This window comes from Leopardus geoffroyi, chromosome D2, assembly GCF_018350155.1.
Source record: "Leopardus geoffroyi isolate Oge1 chromosome D2, O.geoffroyi_Oge1_pat1.0, whole genome shotgun sequence".
Lineage (NCBI taxonomy): Eukaryota > Metazoa > Chordata > Mammalia > Carnivora > Felidae > Leopardus > Leopardus geoffroyi.
In genome coordinates, this window is record NC_059334.1 from 31,633,761 (window position 1) to 31,652,083 (window position 18,323).

Below are 18,323 nucleotides of genomic sequence, written 5' to 3' on the forward strand. Positions count from 1 at the left end.
CTCTTCCCCTCTCTCCGCTCCTACCCTGCTCATACTCCCTCTCTCTCAAAATAAGTAAACATTTAAAGACATTTTTAAGAGAGAGGGGGCGTGGGTACCTGGGTGACTCACTCGGTTAAGTGTCTGACTTCGGCTCAGGTCATGATCTCCCAGTTTGTGGGTTCGAGCCCTGTGTCAGGGTCTGTGCTGACAGCTCAGAGCCTGGAGCCTGCTTTGGATTCTGTGTCTTGCTCTCTCTCTGCCCCTCCCCTGCTTGCTCTCTGTCTCTCTCTCAAAAAATGAATAAACATTAAAAAAATTTAAAAAAAAAAAATAGAGAGAGAGAGAGCACACACGCGAGTAGGGAACAGCAGGTCCCTTCATCCTTTTCCAAGTGTGTGGCACCCCCAGGGCTGGCATCTGTCTGTCCTGCAGCAGCATGGTTCTTGGGCACGTATCACTCCTACCGGCAGGGCCTGCACCCATCTGGGAGTATTCTGAGTATCACCCCAGGGTATCCTTTTTAATCTCAAGTTTCCAACAAGAGGGGCAGCCCCTGGGGTTTAACACCCAGGCCACGGGAGGTCTGTGTGGACAGAATGAAGGAAGCGCCAATCAGGCAGATGAAACCAATGCATTCTTTATTGCAGACTGAAGCTAAGGGCTCATTCACACTGGGGGCTGTGACTAGGGGGTTTCTCTGACTGCTCAAGCTTTCCCAGACAGGCGAGGGCAAACTCTCCAAGAGGAGTACAAAAGAACTTCCAGAAGCAACTCCTGCAACGGGCCTGATGTGAGGACCTAGAAGCAGGCGCTAGCTCTGCAGAGGTTAACCAGAAAGGCAGTGTCCAGAGGGCCAGGCAAGCCCAACCCTCATATCTTGGTGACTTCAGGTCATTCCCTTCACCGGGAGAGTCACACACACACTCTGAAAAGATCTAAGGCCCGGGGTCTCCCAGAGCTAGTTTAGGGAGGGGGGTGAGCACAGACTCAGAGGCTTGGAGTAGCAGGGGGAGGGCTGAGAACCTCAGCCCCAGGGCCACCCCTAGGCCGTTACTCCTCAAACAGTAAAGTGCTTACAGGAATCACCGAGGGCTCTTGTTGAATGCAGGTGCTGATTCTGGAGTTCTGGGGTGGGGCCTGAGATTCTGCATTTCTAACAAGTTCCCATGGATGCCAGTGCTGCCGGTCCACAGACCACACTTTGAGTTGCAAGGCTCTGGCCATACAGCGCCTTTGTGCGTATCAGAAAAGTGCACCTTTTCTTTGACAAGGAGTAAGCCCACCCCAGGGCACAGGGCAGGTAAGGCCTGGACCACAGTTCTCACTCATCCACAGCGGACCCTGCAGCCCCGAAAATCCCACCCTGACCTCCTCCTCACCCTGCAAACCCCTTTCCCAGAGCTTGGAAAGCCAGGCCTTATGAGATGAGCATCTCCCGGGACACTGAGTGCTCAGTGATGGGCCAACAGTGGTGGTCAACAGTCCTTGCCAAGAGACAGGGGGCCTGGGCTGGGGGGGGAAGGAACACAGCGGTCTGAGAATGAAGGTCTGGGCTGGGAGTGGCTTAGCCCTGGGGGTCGAAGAGTGGCTACCAGTGCATGGATGTAGGGTTTGGTGGCCTGGCCTGCCCCAAGTCCTGCAGCCTTGGGTGTCTCCCGACCAAGACGAAGGTCCGGGCCAGATGGGCTGTGGACTGTGAGTCTGCCTGCTCCACGGATGAGTAGACGGGAGCTAGATACCTGGGGGATTGAGAGATCAGGGCTTCTCCAAACCACAGATGCTATCAGAAATCAAGAGCCCCAGGCCCTCTCCTGGTAGGAAGCCAGTTGTCCCTGTTTGCCAGGTACTGTCCCCGTGGTAGCACTGACATCCCGTGTCCCAGGAAACCCCTCAGTCCTGGGCAGACAGGGGTGGTAGATAGCCCTGTGGCCTGGCCACATCCTAGACTCCAGGTGGAGGGTCCAGGAATGACTAGGTCATCGGGCTTTGGGTGGGAGCTTGGGAGCTGGCCAGCCACAAATCCAATGGTCCATAGAGCCTTCTATGGACCGGTGGACCAATGGTGAGGCAGTGGGGCTGCTGCCAGAGGGAGATGCCAGAGCCAACTACCTCGTACCAGAGCCACAGGCACAATTGGCTTTGTTTCTCTCAAGTCACCTCTCCTGGGGCTCAAGGGGTGATGCCAGGCTCACCTGGTCTGTCCTCAGAACTTCCTACGCCACTGATTGCTTAATCATGAGGAAGGACAGAGCAGACCTGATTTGCTCCTCCGGGTTCCTGGCCCGATGGGCCACTGGGCTCCTATATACACGTTCTCAGCTCTGGCCAGAGCACACGACCACATTTTGGCCACGGCTTTCCCGTGTCTCCCGGTTCAGGCTCCTGCCAATCCAGAGACCCACAGGGCTGAGGATAGGGCCCCAGAGGGGGCCTCATGTGGGTCAGTCCTCGGGAAATGATAAACGGATGGAGGCTGTCTTCTGGTCCTCTCAGGGCAGAGGCTGGTTCTCAACACCAGAAACAAGGTCTCAAACCCACAGGGACCCAGAAAGCGTTCGGCGACGGCCATCTGTGGGCTCAGAAGGTGCCCGATGATTTGAAGGTGACTTGAAGGCATCTGTTGCCCGAAAAGCCTCCAAGGAGCTCAGAGGAGGCAAAGGCCCTCTCCGCCACTGCCCGTTTCCCCAAGTAACAAGGCTCAGAGAGGGTGGGGGTCCTGCCCAAGTGTGCACAGAAGCTGTGAGCGGCCAGGCTCCAGCCCCACCTCACCTCCTCCGTCTGGGCATTCCAGGGCCCGCTACTGCTCTAAGCTATCTATCCGGGGCCGGCTGCACCCCCTCCCACCACGTGCTCTTTGGCCCACCCGCCCCCAGCCCCCCAGGCTCGGCCTCCCATGGGTCTGTGGGACTCCCTCCCCTCAGGGTGCCAGGCCAGGTGGCCTCTGTCCCTTGCTGGGTGGGCACGAGGAGGGAGGCCTAAGGTGGAGGGGGCCGTGCGCCCTCAGGAGACATGAGCATGTCAAACTTGATGAGTGGCGGAGCGATGGCGCGCACCTCAGCGTTCAGCGGGTTGAAGCGGAGATTGACGCGGCGCAAGGCGGACATGGCGGCCAGCTTCTCCACGGGTACGTCTGTTGAGAAGAGAGGACAGGTCAGGGGGACCCAGGTAGGTAGGGACAGGAAGACGCCGATCCAGCTCTCCATCAGCCCCCGCACTTGGGCTTAGCTGCTGGCTCCCAGCCCCGGGTGGGGGGCCCTCAGGGCCCATCACCCCATTACAACCACATTCCGGGAAACGTGCCCCCAAACCCAGTTCAGCGCTAGGATTGTCATTTGTCCCAGCAAAGCCTCTCCTGGGTAGAACTGGAACTGAAAACAGGAACTCAAGCAAATACTTGTGTAGGAATGTCCACGGCGACACTAGTCACAGCAGCCAATGCCCACCGACAGGGGGGAGGATACACTGAGTGTGGTTAAATCCCAACAGCCGAATACCATTCAGCCATGAAAAGGAAGGAAGCATTGACAGACGCCATGACTGGGATGAGCCCCAGAAACATTACGCTCCATGAAAGAAGCCAGACACAAAAGGTCACACGGCGTAGGATTCCATTTATAGGAAAGGCCCACAACGGGCAACTCCATGGAGACAGAGAGTAGACTAGTGGTTGCCGGGGGTGGGAGAGTGGGTGCAGGGCCTCCTTTGGGGTGAGGAAAGTAGACTTTGGAACTAGGTAAAGTGAAGGTTGCAGAACACTGTGAATGTACCGAATACCACCCAACTGGGCACTTTAAAGTGGTTCATTTTATGGGGAGCCTGGGTGGCTCCATCGGTTAGGTGTCCGACTCTTGATCTCAGCTCAGGTCTTGATCTCATGTTGTGAGTTCAAGCCCCACGTTGGGCTCTGTGCTGGGTATGAAGCCTACTTAAAAATAAATCTATATGGGGCGCCTGGGTGGCTCAGTCGGTTGAGCATCCGACTTTGGCTCAGATCATGACCTCACGGTTCATGGGTTCGAGCCCCGCATCGGGCCCCGTGCTGACAGCTCAGAGCCCGGAGCCTGCTTTGGATTCTGTGTCTCCCTCTCTCTCTCTGCTCCTCCCCCATTCATGGTCTTTCTCTGTCTCTCAAAAATAAACATTAAAATTTTTTTTTAAAAAGTCAGTAAATAGAATGGTTAATTTTATGACACATGAAATTTACCTCAATTTAAAAAAAAGAAAGAACAAGGCAGCAGCTATATTTGCTCTTGCTATCAGTAGAGTCTCATATCTAACCTTTAGGATCACTCAGTCTTCAGGTCAAGATCCCGTAGGCCACGTTAACAGCTGTGAGCAAATGACTAATCCTAATAATATTATAGGATATACCTTGCCAGGTGGCTTGAGGACAAACGGGAGAGTAGATGTACTCTGCCCAGTACTTGATGAACATCAGATACTACTATGAAAAGGAACTGAGGCCCAGAGAAATTCAGTAAGTTGCTCAAGGCAACCCAAGGTCCCAAACTCATAATTAGGGGAGCCCAGGTTGGAATCCGAGTTCTCAAAAAGACTGCAGGGGTCCAGGGAGGAAGGGGCCAGGCTGGGCATAGAGATGGCAACCGAGCCAGGACGTGAAGGGTAGGTGGGATCTGAATGAGGGGAAGGAGTATTTGTGGCGGGAGGGAGGGAGGGGCAAAAGAATGGGACCAGGGTGCCAGAGTGAGAGCTGGGCGCAGTGAGGGGACTGGGAGGTTGTGTCAGTGGCATCTAGAAGGCATCTTTCAGGCCCAGATCCTGAGGGCACAGCTCTGCAGGCAGTTTGGAACACCAGGGCCTATAGGACCTCTCAGCCCAGGGAGCCAGGCCCTCCCATGGGGCCCAGGGAGACGCGAGGGACAACCACTCTGTGTTTCTGTTCCCCACTTTGGAGCACTGTAAGGGACAGTCTACTTAGGAGAGGGCATGTTGTAGTTTAGAGAATGTTCCAAGCCACCTGGGTTCAAATCCCAGCTGTGCCCTTTTCTAGCTGTGTATCCTTGGGCAAATTAAACCATCTTTCTGTGACTCAGTTTCCTCACCTGTGAAATGGGGGGAATAATACCACCTATCCAATAAGGTCGTCCTAAGGCTCCGAGGAGTTAATACAAGGCACTCAGAACAGTGGCTGCACATAGCCGGCCACCAACCAGGAGCCAATGCCATGACACGCAGGCCCAGACGCCCTGGAGGCAAACATTCCCTCCGCCCTGATCCAACTCTGCAAGCAGCCCACACACCGTGTAACCTCCCACTCCAGCCAGGACGGGGCCAGGCCATTAGTAATGACAAAAATCAACTCCTACCTCTCTTGCGTGCTTTGCGTTGGGCAGATTGAGGGTTTTCTGCTCCTGTGGTTGTTTCGTTTTTAATTTTAGACCACTTTGACATGTTATAATATAGCAATATAGGTATTTTTTTAGGTGGGCTCCAGCGTGGGGCTTGAATTCACGACCCTGAGATCCAGACCTGAGCTGAGATTAAGAGTCGGACACTTAATCAACTGAGCCACCCAGGAGCCCCCACATAATTTTAACTTAGGTCAATGGTACTGTATTATAGATCTCAGTCTATTTATGTTTTTTCCCAGAGCACCACCACTTTTTTTTTTTTGATATACATGTAAGCAAACGCCTCAGTTACAGGAAGGCGTACAATCAGGTATGCACTCCTGTGACCTCCATCCAGATCGAGCTATAACACATAGGGTTCTCTTGTGCTTCTTTCCAGTTTATCCCCACCCTGACTTTTTAAAAAAAAATTTTTTTTAATGTTTATTTATTTGTGAGAGAGAGACAGAATGTGAGTGGGGGAGGAGCAGAGAGAGAGGGAGACACAGAACCCGAAGCAGGCTCCAGGCTCTGAGCTGTCAGCCCAGAGCCCGACACGGGGCTCGAACTCACAAACCGCAAGATCATGACCTGAGCCGAGGTCAGACGCCTACCGACTGAGCCACCCAGGCACCCCAACCCACCCTGACTTTTTTCACCATTGATTCATTTGCCTATCCCTAAGCTTAAGACAAGTGGAACCTACTAGTGTGTGTCCAACTTTAGACATTCAGTGTAAGAATATTTTTACCTGGGGACATTTTAAATATTATTTTCTCAGGTTACTCTTTTTACCTGGAAATAATTTCTTACTTATAAAAAGTTGTAAAGGTAAAAACAGTACGGAGAATAGCACATACCTTTCACCAAGATTCACCAATTTTACCTTCTTTGCTTTATCATTTGTGCAAATGCCCGCTCGCTCTCTCTCTACACACACGCACACACACACACACACACACACACACACGCACACACACACCTTTTTTCTGACTTGAGGGTAACATATATCATGGCCCTTTATCCCTATTTCATTGTGTATTTCCTAAGAATAGACATTCTCTGTTGCAAACATAGCTGTCAATTTCATGAGTTTCTACTGAGAGAACAGTTACCTAACATACGGCCCATATTTCAGTTTTCTTAGGTGACCTAACCATGTCCTTTGTAGCAGTCCCTCCCTCCCTCCAGTGCAGGGTCCAGTATAGGGTCAGGTATTGCATGTAGTTGTCCTCTTTGGGCTCATTTGTCATTTTTAGGACACCACCATTTTGGAAGAATATCACGGCCATCATCTGTCTTTTTGATAAAGAGTCCCACATTTTGGGGTACCTGGCTGGTTCAGTCAAACAGAGAACTAGGGGCGCCTGGGTGGCTCAGTTGGTTAAGCGTCCCACTCTTGACTTCAGCTCAGGTCATGATCTCACAAATTTTGAGTCCAAACTCTAAATCGGGCTCTGTGCCGATTACCGGGAGCCTGCTTGGGATTCTGTCTCTCCTTCTCTCTGCCCCTCCCCTGCTGGCACTCTCTTTCTCTCAAAATAAATATATAAACTTAAAAAAAAAAAAAAAAGGAAAGAAAGAAAGATAAGACTAGCTGTTCCAGTGACTGACCATCGCCCCAGGGAGGATCTCGGAATCCGAGCTTGCTCGCCTGTCAACTGCAGGGAGACGGTGAAACCAAGGGGAAGACTGTATGCGGTACGCCCGCACAGTGCTCCGGCCACCCAGCGGCTGGTGTAGGGCCCCTTGCTCCCTTTCACGGGTCTGGCACCTGCATTGTGCACAGCAGCCGAGCAACACCCCCATCCCTGAGGACGAGCCCCACAGCTTCGGAGCGGGAAGGCGCCGGCCCCAGAGCTCAGCCAGCAGTGGGCAGGAGTCTACCAGGAGATGACCTGGATGGAAGAGCGGGGGCAGGGCAGAGGCGCTGAGCCACACATGTCCCCCCCTCCCCGGAAGTGCCACAGCTCCCCGAGCCCTTCACCGCCACTCAGAAAAGGTCAGAAGCCCCAGACGTGGCCTCTGCTGAGAGGGCCAACCTGAAAGTCCCTCACCGTACTCATTTTCATGGGTTGCCGGCCAGAGGCTGTACAGACGACGGCAGAGAGACCGTCAGAGCCGGGAGGAAGTTGGAAACTGAGGCACAGTGGGAGGAAGCAACTTTGACCCAGGTCACGAGCCACCGGGTGGCCAGGCTGATGGTGGAGACGGAGACCTGCTCAGAGCCCAGAGGAGGCACGTGCAGGAGTCCCAGGGCTGGCACAGGCAGCCAAATCCCCTCCCAGGAGCTCGCCCTCCCTTGGCACCTTGAGGGACCTAGCTCTGAGTGCCCGGAGGGCCCGGCTCTGTTAGCACAGGGCCTAGCCCATGGCCTTGTGCGCCAGGCCCGGCAGCACAGAAAACTCTTGAACTCCTGAAGGCAGAGGATCTTCTCTGCCCTTGAATCACCAGGGTGGCAGGTGGGGCTGGTCATTACCTGTCTTACGGGCAGGAGCCTACGTGATAGAAGAGAGGACACGGACGATGAAGGAGGTGGTGGGAGGGACCCAGAGCCCATCAGGTAGAGAAGGAAGCAAAGACAAGGCTTTTCCAGAAGCCGGCTTGGGAGCCGACCTACTCCTGGGACGGGAGGAAAAGCAAGATGAACACACGCAGGGCTTATTTGGTGCTCACGTGTATGCTAACATCCTGTTCCACCCTGCCTGCAGCCTGCCGCTCCCCACCGCTCAGCGGGTGGGGCGCTGTGCAGGGGGGCTGTAGGAAGGGGCTGCCCACGGTGGTTCTTGGCTTCCAAGTGAGGTTCCCCTACCAATAATGGCTGGGAAGATGGGGCGCCTGGGTGGCTCAGTCGGTTGAGTGTCTGACTTCGGCTCAGGTCATGATCTCACAGTTCATGGGTTTGAGCCCCGCCTCGGGCTCTGTGCTGACAGCTCAGAGCCTGGAGCCTGCTTCGGATTCTGTGTCTCCCTCTCTCTCTGCCCCTGCCCCACTCGTGCTCTGTCTCTCTCTCTCAAAAATAAACGTTAAAAAAAATTTTTTTTTTGAAAAGGGCTACTTACTTGAAAACTTTACCTTCCTCACTAATTAGCAGCAGCTTTGTCATGGTCATGGCCACCAACACAGCCAGCAGTGTGGGTGGGGGACAGACACCATGCTCTCTGCCCCCCGCTCACCCAGATCGGAAAACCCCTTTGCATTGGGCTTTTCAGAGCTAAAGTCATTTCCCAGGGTATTGTAACCCCCACGTGACACAGGACATCAAGGCTCAGGGAGGCTGAGCGCCTTGTGGAAGTGGGCTCAGCAAAAGAGGCTGCTTCTGGCAACTGATATTGGAGGCCCTGTGCCGGCTGGTTTCTCACAATAACCCATTTTGCAGATAAGGAAGCTGAGCCTCAGATTCCTGGTGAGGACACAGACTCTCTGACTCTACTTCGGCTTCCCCGAATTCTTCAATTAAAATTAAGAGCCTGACTTTTGTGCTTCTGTGTTCGACTCTCATTGTCTAGTTTAGAATCCTGATAAACTGGGTTAGCCAGGATCCTCCAGCCTTGGTATCTGATCGGATTCGTCATCCTCCACCACCCCCAGGTGGGGTCTGCTCACCCTGGCCTGACTGCAGCAGGAATCCTGGGAGGTCGGTTCGGCCTCACTCACCCGATAACCTCCTCTTTGTAATTTCCGCCCACTGATCCCCCCGCCCCTGCTCCTTGGCTATCAATTCCCACGTGTCCACGCTGCACTTGGGATCAAGCCGGTTCTGCACTGCAGTCTCTTCTCTAGTGTAACAGTCCCGGATAAAATCTGTTTTTACTGCTTTCATCACTGACCGGCTCTGATTTTTCTTTGACAGGTGAAGGCAGGACAATTCCTAAATCCCCAGATCCCTGTGTTTCGTCCCACAATGCTGAGGGGTAAGGCCAAGGCCAGAGTTGGTCTCCATCCACCGGCCCTTCAGCCCCCGCAAGGGAATCATGGCAGGCAGGTGTCACTGAGCAACTCGCTAAGGGCCGGGCCCCGAGCTGAGGGCAACGTAGCCTCGACTGTCAATACAGCCTCACTTCAGAGATGGGGACTGAGGCTCCAAGCTGCTAAGTCACCCCTTCTCCCCACCTGCCACTGGGGACCACTGGTCCTGCCTCACTTTCTCCAGAGGGGGTTGGACTAGGATTTCTCTCTCTCTGGCCTCTTGACTCCATCCCTGGGCCTGGGAGGCCAGGGGCCTGAAGAACGACTGGTGCTCATGAGAGCGGGACAGAGGAGGGGGTGTCTTCCGACGACGCCCCTGCCACAGGTCTGCTGGGCATGACATGAAGACCAGTTGCAGCCCAGCCTTGGAGCAAATCCCCACAACTCCTAGCCTAGAGACAGCAGTGCTGCCTGAGTTCCCAGCTATCATTTCCAAGTCCACCACAGGGCCGGCCTCTCCAGGGTCCACGGTGCTCTCCAAGCCACTCTGCTGACAGACAGTGATGCCCCCTCAGGTGCAGAGCCGGGATTAGGCGTGGCTCCTTGCCTTGACTCAACCGTTCAAGCCATATAAGCAGCTTGGAGGAAGGTGCAGTGGGGCCAGCAGACCGTGTCAAAAACAGCAGAGTCGACGAACCGGAGCAGCCAAGCTAGGAATCGGCAAGCCCAAGGGGCCAACTAGAAGTTTCCGGATAAGGCTTAAAGAGGAAAATGTATGCTCACAGCATCCTGAGGAGAGACAGAGACGGCTGCGGGGTGGAGCAGGATCTGAAATGATCTGCATTTTGTGGATGGGGAAACAGAAACCTGGAGAGGTTAAGTATGCTTCCCAAGGCCACCAAGGCACATCGGCATCACGGAGGTAACAGAAGCCATTCTCTGGACTTCGGCGCATCTGGAGAGGAAGAGGGCCTCGACTCTCCCCTCTCCCGTGGGCCGTGCTCTCGTTACCATTTGGCGAGGTCCTGCTGGCCCTCATATTCCAGCTCAGGCTACCTCCTGTCATTCTCCACGGTGTACAACCAAACTCCCATAACACTTCACACCAGACACGTACTGTGGATCCTGTTCTGAGACCGATGGATATGTTTGTTCACCCTGCAAATGCGATACCTAGCACAGTGCCCACAGGGTGCTCAACAACTATGTGCTGGGTGAATGAATGAATGAATGAATGTTCTGCCTCCTAAACTAGCTCCTAAGTTCTTTCAGGCTTGGGACCGCGCTGGGCTCCACTGTCACCACCACTCGCTTAAGCAACTCTGACCGCAGTACATTCAAGAGTTGGGGCCCTTCCCCTGGCCTGACCCATTCTGTGCACATATTCCAGGCAGGACCAGGCGTCTGTGGACCAAGGTTGTTACAGGTCGCAGGCCCTTTAGCACCAGCCATCCAGTTTAGAAAATGAGAAAACACTGATGAGCAAAACCAAAATCGCCCACGTCCCACCATCTAGAGCCAATCGCCTTTCGCGTGTTAGTACGTGGCCTTACGGCATCTCCGCTTTGCGTGTGCATGTGAGGAGCAGCGGGAGCTCAAAAATGGCCTCCTAGATACTATGCCATAACGCGCTTTTCTCGACGGCGGATTGTAAACAGCTTTTCAGGTTGCCAGTCAGCGACATTTTTATGACTACATGGCCGCCCGTGGTACGGAGAGGGACACTCAAGTTGTTGTCGACCTGCAGTATGACAGATAACGAACAGGCAGAGTCCGCAAGGCATTCTGGGGATACCTCACCTCTCAGCCTGTGACCGCAGAACGTAGGATGGGAGTTCCAGAATCCTTTTTTTTTTAAAAAAAATGTTTTATTTATTTTGAGAGAGAGAGAGAGAACACGCAAGCAGGGGAGGGGCAGAGAGAGAGAGAGAGAGAGAAAGAGAATCCCAAGCAGGCACTGCACCGTCAGCACAGGGCCCCACGGAGAGCTTGATCTCATGAACCACGCGATCACGACCTGAGCTGAAACCAACGGACTCAGCCACTCAGAGGCCCCTAGGGTACTTTTATGAAGCCCGAATAACGCTCCTCTGACTCTCCCAGGGCCCCCAGTGCATGGCTGTGATGGTGATGAGCTTCCACGGTGAGGCCTAAAGCCACACGGAGGCCCGTGGTAGAGAAGGAGGACCCCACCCTGGCCTCAACACCGGGAGTGCAGCACACTGGGTGGGGCACAGTCCACTGCACCTTCCTGTCACCTCACCGGGCTGCAGTGGTGCCTCCAGGCCCTGTCTGACCCTCCTCCTCCCGCTGCAGACAGCCATCCCAGACTCTTGTCTCTGTCTGTGGCAGCTTGCAGTAATCAATAAAAGCGGACTCAGAGTGGGCAGTATTTAGAGGAAATTACTTCCCTGAGGTCGGCTTGACCTTACTTCGCTAATCATTAGCACCACCGACTGGCAAACTTGTTCTGTGCCAGAAGGACCCGCTAGAGACAGGATGATAAACACAAGCACTCCGGAGGGCTCTTCATACATGTGGCACCCATGGTCTAAAAGGACCCTGAGAGGAGAAGGGGTCTGGGCCCAGAGAAGTGGCAAAAGGTATTGAGGGACCCGCCCAGCACAGAGAGAACCCAGCAGGGACCAGCAGCCTCGGATTCTTGCTTTGGGTGGGGCTGGGCCCCATGACATCTAAGGTCCCTTCTGGAATTAGGGTCCGGGGCTCCCTATCCTGGTGGCCCAGGGTGCAAGTTCTCTGGCTTCCCTGGCAGCTTAGAAACTAAGCATGGCGCCCGTTGCCTGCCGCGGGCTGGAGCACACGGGAGAGTTTACACATGGTTGGCTGTCCCACCTCTGACCTGGATGATCTCCTTCTGGCCAGAATTCCTGATTTTCCAAGACGCTGAGGAGTGTGGAGTCTGCACCTTTGGAACACCTCCTCACAATGGCCTCGGAGGTGCTGGGTCAAGATGCAGGGGCAGCACCCCAGGCCAGGCACCTTAGGCCTATTGGCAGCGACCGGGAAGCCATCTTAGCCTCTCCAGGTGACTGTGGCCACATTCGTGCTCGAGAATCCAGGCTCGCCTGGCAGCCGGGCCTGTCCCCATTCCTCAGCCTTTACGCAACCCTTGGTGCCTGGAAACTTAATCGACTAAGATCAAGGATGTTGTGCTAAGCTCGGCAGAGCCTCGAGTCCCCACTCAAAATGCCACAAGAGACAAGGAGGCAAACTATGGTAACCTGGCAAGACAGGGAATTACGTCCGTAACAAGAAAGCACATTCACATGTGCATCCCTCACTCACGGCTGGGTCTGTCCCTCCGGAAGGCTTGGAAGGAGCCAGACGGGGACAGTGTCTGAGCCTATCCCTTCCCACAGAACCTTGGACCGAGCATCCTAGCAGGGGTGGGAGGCAGGGAGAGGGGTACAGGAAGAACACAGAAGCAGCCCCTGTCCTCAGGAGGCACAGAGGACAGTGCAGGCCCCTGGGGATCCTGCAAGCTGAGCTCCACAGCCCTCAGGGAACACTGTGTGGATCGGGGGTTCTGAGCCCCCTGCTGAAAGACAGGCCATCTGGGGGAGTGGACAGGGCAGGGACCCCCAGTCCTTAACCTCGCACCTGCCATTTAAAATTGTGCAACCTCGGGGGCATCTGGGTGGCTCAGTTGGTTTAGCATCCAACTCAATTTCGGTTCAGGTCATGATCTCATAGTTTGTGGGTTCGGGCCCCTTGTCAGTCTCTGGGCTGTCAGCCTGCTTGGGATTCTTTCTCTCTCTGCCCTCTGCATCCCCCCAGTATAAATAAACTTAAAAAAAAAATAAATTTGTGCAACCTCAGGCAGGCCCCTTAACCTCCCTGAACCTCAACCTCTCATCTATAAAATGGTCCTCAGCCTCACGGGTTCACAGGGGCCATTATGGAGGGGACCATAATGTGCTCCCCACTCCCCAAGAGGGATAAGGTTACCGAGCTGTGGAGGATGTAGTAAGCACCTCAGGGAGAGGATGGGGAGCACGGAGTGTTTTAAGAATCTACTACTGTGGGGCTCCCAGGTTGGCTCAGTCGATTAAGCATCCGACTTTGGCCTCAGGTCATGATCTCAAGGTTCATGAGCTTGAGCCCCACATCAGGCTCTGTGATGACAGCTCAGAGCCTGGAGCTTGCTTTGGATTCTGTCTCTCCCTCTCTCTCTGCCCCTCCCCTGTTCGTGCTGTCTGTCTCTCTCTCAAAAATAAATAAACATTAAAAAAAAAAAAAGAAGAAGAATCCACTACTGTGGTGCCAGACAGTAGATTCTCTGGTGGTGAGCAGAGCAGAGGGTAACATGTAGACTTGTTAATCACTATAATAGCGTACACCTAAAACTAACGTAACAGTGTCAACTGTATAAAAAAAAAAAAAAAAAAGAAAGAAAGAAAGAATCCATTAATGAACCTAGACACGCTTTTTTTTTCTCCTTCACAACAGGCTTCAGAGAAAGAGAAACAAAGGAGGAGAAGAGTCCCTGCTGTGATTCCCTCCTCCACGTCCCCAGGTTGGCCAGCAAAGGAGGGCTGACGAGCTTCTCCTCCCGCACACTCCTTGGCCCGGCTCTGATAGGCGATCAAAGACGGATCGTAACAATTCTCATAAATAAATTACACAGTCTTACTGGCTGCTCTGGAGACAGCTAATAAGTAAATCAAATTGCCTGGCCCTTGCTTGGCATTTATCTTTCCGGTCAGACTTCCGGTCTTTGCTCTACTGTGCCTACTGTTCCTCCCTGCCGAAGTCTCTGTTCTCCCCCCACAACCCCCTTCATGTGGGCCACCGGAAGGCCCCCCCCCCCCCCCCCGCCTCCAGAGCCACCACCCCCGCCGCACCCACAACCCCAGGCTGGTCTCTTTTAGTTTTCTTCCAACTGCCTAAAGAATGACAATTCTGTTGTGGACTCTCCCTCCCTCCCTCCCTCCAGCTGGCTGTGTTCCTGTATCTAAAACGGGCGTGGCGGACCAGAACTGTCAAACCTGCTGTGTGTATGGCAAGTGTCAGGCAGGGCAGGGGTGACCGGATATGCAGATAGGAGTATAATCACCTCCCCTAAAGGTTCTTCTCCCAGGGGCGGGGGCAGATGTGAAAATGGCTCCTTTGAAAATTCTCCTCCATGCTTGGAAACGAAGGTTGCTAATGCTAACTTTACAAACCCTTCTGCTCAGATTTAGGACCACTGTCAGAGAATTAAGACCTCCCTTACTATTGGAAAAAGAAGAAAAGCTCCTAAGATAACCACCAGGTAAGAAGCAGCTAGGTAGCCCCCGCCCCCACCCCCCTACCCCCAGGGAAACCAGCTTCTAGAAAAACAAAACAAGCTGAAGGTGGTAGTGGGAGAGAGTGGTCAAGACGCTAACAATAGCAAGGAAGTAGGGAGATGTGAGCCAGCGGTGTGCTGGCTAATGTTTAACAATCTACTCCCCGAGGTGGGAAAAATCCGATTTGCAGCATTTACTGGCTTTTTTTTTTTTTGTGTGGTGCAAATACTCCCACCATGGCCAATTCCAAGCTACTAAGGTGAGGCCACTGAATCTGACCGTGCACCCTGCTGGAGAGCCGTGTTGAGCAGCCCGCCCCAGCAGGACTGCAGGCCCCTGAGTGAAAGGTGCCGGAGCTCAGGCCAAGTCCCCATTTCAACTAGGATTCTCCGGCATAAACTTGTACCTTGGGAACGGGCCCACTGTTTTGTTATCTGTGTGTCCTCAGTTGCCTTTGGCTTATTGATAGAGCTCCCTCTGAAAATGCTAGATATGCGTGCTGTGCTACAGATATGCGTGCTATGGTTCAGGGGCACTGGGGCAGTGGGGCCCCATGCTCAGGGTCCAGTAGGGTCAGTGTGAAAGGAGAACCCCAAGGGAAAGATGCAAGTCCACAGAGCTCACCCCTGCCACTCTCCCAGCCAAGCCCAGAGGTCAGGGCCAGGCTGTCGATTTTCTCATCCTGATGTAGCTACAGACACACACAGAGACAGACACCGGGAGGAGGAGGGAGGTTGCGGCTTCCTCATGACGGAATGTGGGTACTGATGGAAGGTTCTGGCTCAGCGGTTCTATCACGCCTGCACACTGGAACCATCTGGGGAGTTTGAGAAAATCGTCAAGGCCCAAGCCCACCGCGAGAGATTCTGTTTTAACTGGCATGGAGTGTGGTCTGGACATGAGGGTTTTTAAAAGCTCCCCAGATGGTGTGAATGGGCAGCTGGCTCGAGCGCTGCTGGACGTACGAATGAGGCTTGACGGGAGAATCCAGTGAAAGTACGCGTACAGCCCTTCCGTCCTGGGATGCTGCCAGCTGTGCTGCTCTGTGAGGCAGAGCTTTCAGGAGCGGAGCTGACAGCCTACATGGTCTGGGGAATCCTGCCTCATCATCTTAGACCCTACTATGCACCCCAAGGGAGCTTCCTTCCAACCAAAGTCATGTGCTTCCGCTGTAACTCTGTTGTGGCTTTCTATCTCCCTGCAGCAAAAATCTCTCCCTATGCCGAGCACTGTCCTGAACAGCTGAAGTTCTGGAGCAAGACTGCTTGGGTTGGAACCCTGGCTCTCTGCCTAGGCAGCATGACCATGGCCAAGGTACTTAACTTCCCTATGCCTTGGTTTCCTCACCTGGGGAGAATAACTGTCTGCCTTACAAGGTTGTCACGAGGATTAGCCAAGAGCATACTCAAAAAGTCGTTAGAGAGGATCAGATGTGAAGTTAATGGTCAGTGAGTTATCAGCTAGTGTAACTGGCCGTGCCACAAGCCCCAGGAGACCGGGGAACATGGCTTGTCCATCCCATCTGTCTCTAGCATAGTGCCTGCCACACAGCAAGCCGTTCAACCAAAAAATGACCACTGGTGAATGAATGAACAGGTCCACTGCCTAAATTCATGCCTATGCTCCTGCAAGCCTCGTTCCCTGAGCTCTGAGGTTTGGAGCACAGGAGCTACTCTCCAGCACTCTGGACAGGGACAGAAGACTGGCTGGCTGCCTAGCGGAGCATGCAAGTGTTTTGTTTTAAACAAACGTCAAATAACTCTTTTCTTGCTGTTCGCCTGTGTGCCACGAACAGAATGCCAAGAGCATCTTGGGTAATTGGAGGTTTCAAGTAACCAAGGCTTTACCACCATCTCTGGCACAGAGAATCCTATTCCATTTGGGCAGAGACCAAGTGTGTGAGAGGTCTTTTGCTCAGAGCTCCACTTGCTCATTCCCTGTGGGCAGACACGTGAGCAGGGGTTGCAAACAGGAGCTCCCCCCCCCCCCCCCATCACATCGGGGAGCCATGTCTAACTTGCACTAATTGCTGCTAAAGCCTGTTTACTCCCAGCCTGTCCCACCTCCTGGCTCCACGGGCGGCCAGCACTCCCTGCGCTGTGTGATGATTACCTCCCCAAGCTGTTCGCCAGCTCGAGGGATGCCTGCACCACCGCTCGCTGCCCGTGGGCACAGCCTGGTACTGTCACGCTGGACAAGGGCATTCTGGGAGACAGCAGGAGTCTGCGGTGGCGCTCAGGCAAGCTGCCACCTTGAGGGCAAGTCATTCTCCTCCATGACCCCTGACAGTGCTTGGAAGGGAGGGGACAGGGTAAGGCTCCGACTGCTCTCAGCTAGCTGTGCTCAAGAGAAGTCCGAACGCAGTGCCCAGGGAGGGGACTGGCTACATTTTCCCCCAGACAGGTTTGGAGCCCTAGATCCAGGCTCAGGAGAAAAGGGTCCTCCCAGACCTGCCAGCCTTAAAGCCTGCACACAGTGGTCATTCCCTCTTCTCAGCTACTACATGCCTGTCTCAAATCCCTTCCTGCCCGGAAGCAAGAGTGGGACCAGAAATGGCATAGCAGCCTGCTTCAGGGTGTGTGTGTGTGTGTGTGTGTCTGGTAGGGTAGGCGAGGTGGGTTCCTGGGGACCTGGGTAAGTGCCGCAATTCTCAGAATCCTCTGCAAGGACAACTTTGGCAAACCTTTCTTGGCCAGCTGAGCCCTGCCCTGGATGCTGCGGCCCACTAATTAGCCTCTATCCAACCTTTTAGCAATATCCCCTGCCTCCTCTGTCCTGGTCCCTGGGTAAGTGCAGGAGGCCCAGCAGGCTGGAGGGCAAGGAGTAGGGGAGGAGGCTGAGCAGGCAGCACGCAGCCAGGACTCCAGGCTGGCTGAATGGCAGGACAAGCAGCTGGTGGGAAGTGACCACGGTGGACCCTGACACCAGCTCCAAAGGGTGGAACCATCCTCCCCACTGTGCAGCAGGGATGAAACAGAGCCGTGCAGAGGGGAGGGGACGTGTTCATGCCAATGATGTAAGTGGGGCTTTAGACTTCTGCTACGAAACTCTGAGATGCCAAAGGAGAGGAGGGACGACGGGAGCACGGTAAGGGTTGAGTGGAGTCCAATTCAGAGGCTCTTTACCTTGGAGGGGGCTCCAGCCCACCAGGAGAGGGGCAGAAGGAGGTGAAGAAGAGTCTGCCCTGACTTCTGCTTTTGTTATCACCATGGGGTGATATCACCCTTCTCTCCGGAGCAAAGACAGGCAGGCAGGCCGGCCTGGGGAAACTCTAAGAAGCCTTCCCTGCTTGTGGTTCAAGCTGCGTCTTGGGCCCAGGGGGAGTTCGGAGGGCAGCCGGCACTGACAGATCAAGCACCTGCCCTGGAAAGCTGAGAGCCAAGCCCCCCACTTATGCCACTGCCTGGTCTGCCCGCAGGCAGGGCCTGGTGTCCAGACGCATTTGCTTTGGCCGAGATTCCTCACTTGCCGCCTCCTCATCGTATTGAGCGCCCGTGGGCCTGCAGGGTGGGCGGCACGCCTGACCTCTCAAAGCCCTTGTGGCCTTGGCACAGTCTCTCCCTGGCCTGGCAGTTCCGATCAACCAGGACCGCGGCCTGGCTAAACCCCAAGTGGTACCAGGTGGAAAAATGGAGGCACTCACAAGATACAACCTGCTGATTTCACGAGTTACTTTTGCAGCTCTGGGCACAGCCCGCTGACAGAGCAGCGTGTTACTCATCCCTATTCAGATTAGACCAGCCCCCACCCCCAACAGAGCCTGGCAGCTTCATGGAGGAGGAGGCCGGGA

The 18,323-nt window shown here is 54.3% G+C and overlaps 1 protein-coding gene across 3 annotated transcripts in view; it reads right to left on the reverse strand.

Moving 5' to 3' along the window:
* Positions 1-603: 603 nt before the first annotated feature.
* Positions 604-18,323, reverse strand: part of LRRC20 (leucine rich repeat containing 20) — an 84,810-nt gene continuing 67,090 nt past the window's right edge. For all 3 annotated transcript variants that reach the window (XM_045439497.1, XM_045439499.1, XM_045439498.1), the window contains one exon: positions 604-3,112. In XM_045439497.1, the coding sequence (XP_045295453.1) occupies positions 2,958-3,112 (155 nt within the window). In that variant the 3' untranslated portion in view covers positions 604-2,957. The remainder of the gene's footprint in view (positions 3,113-18,323) is intronic.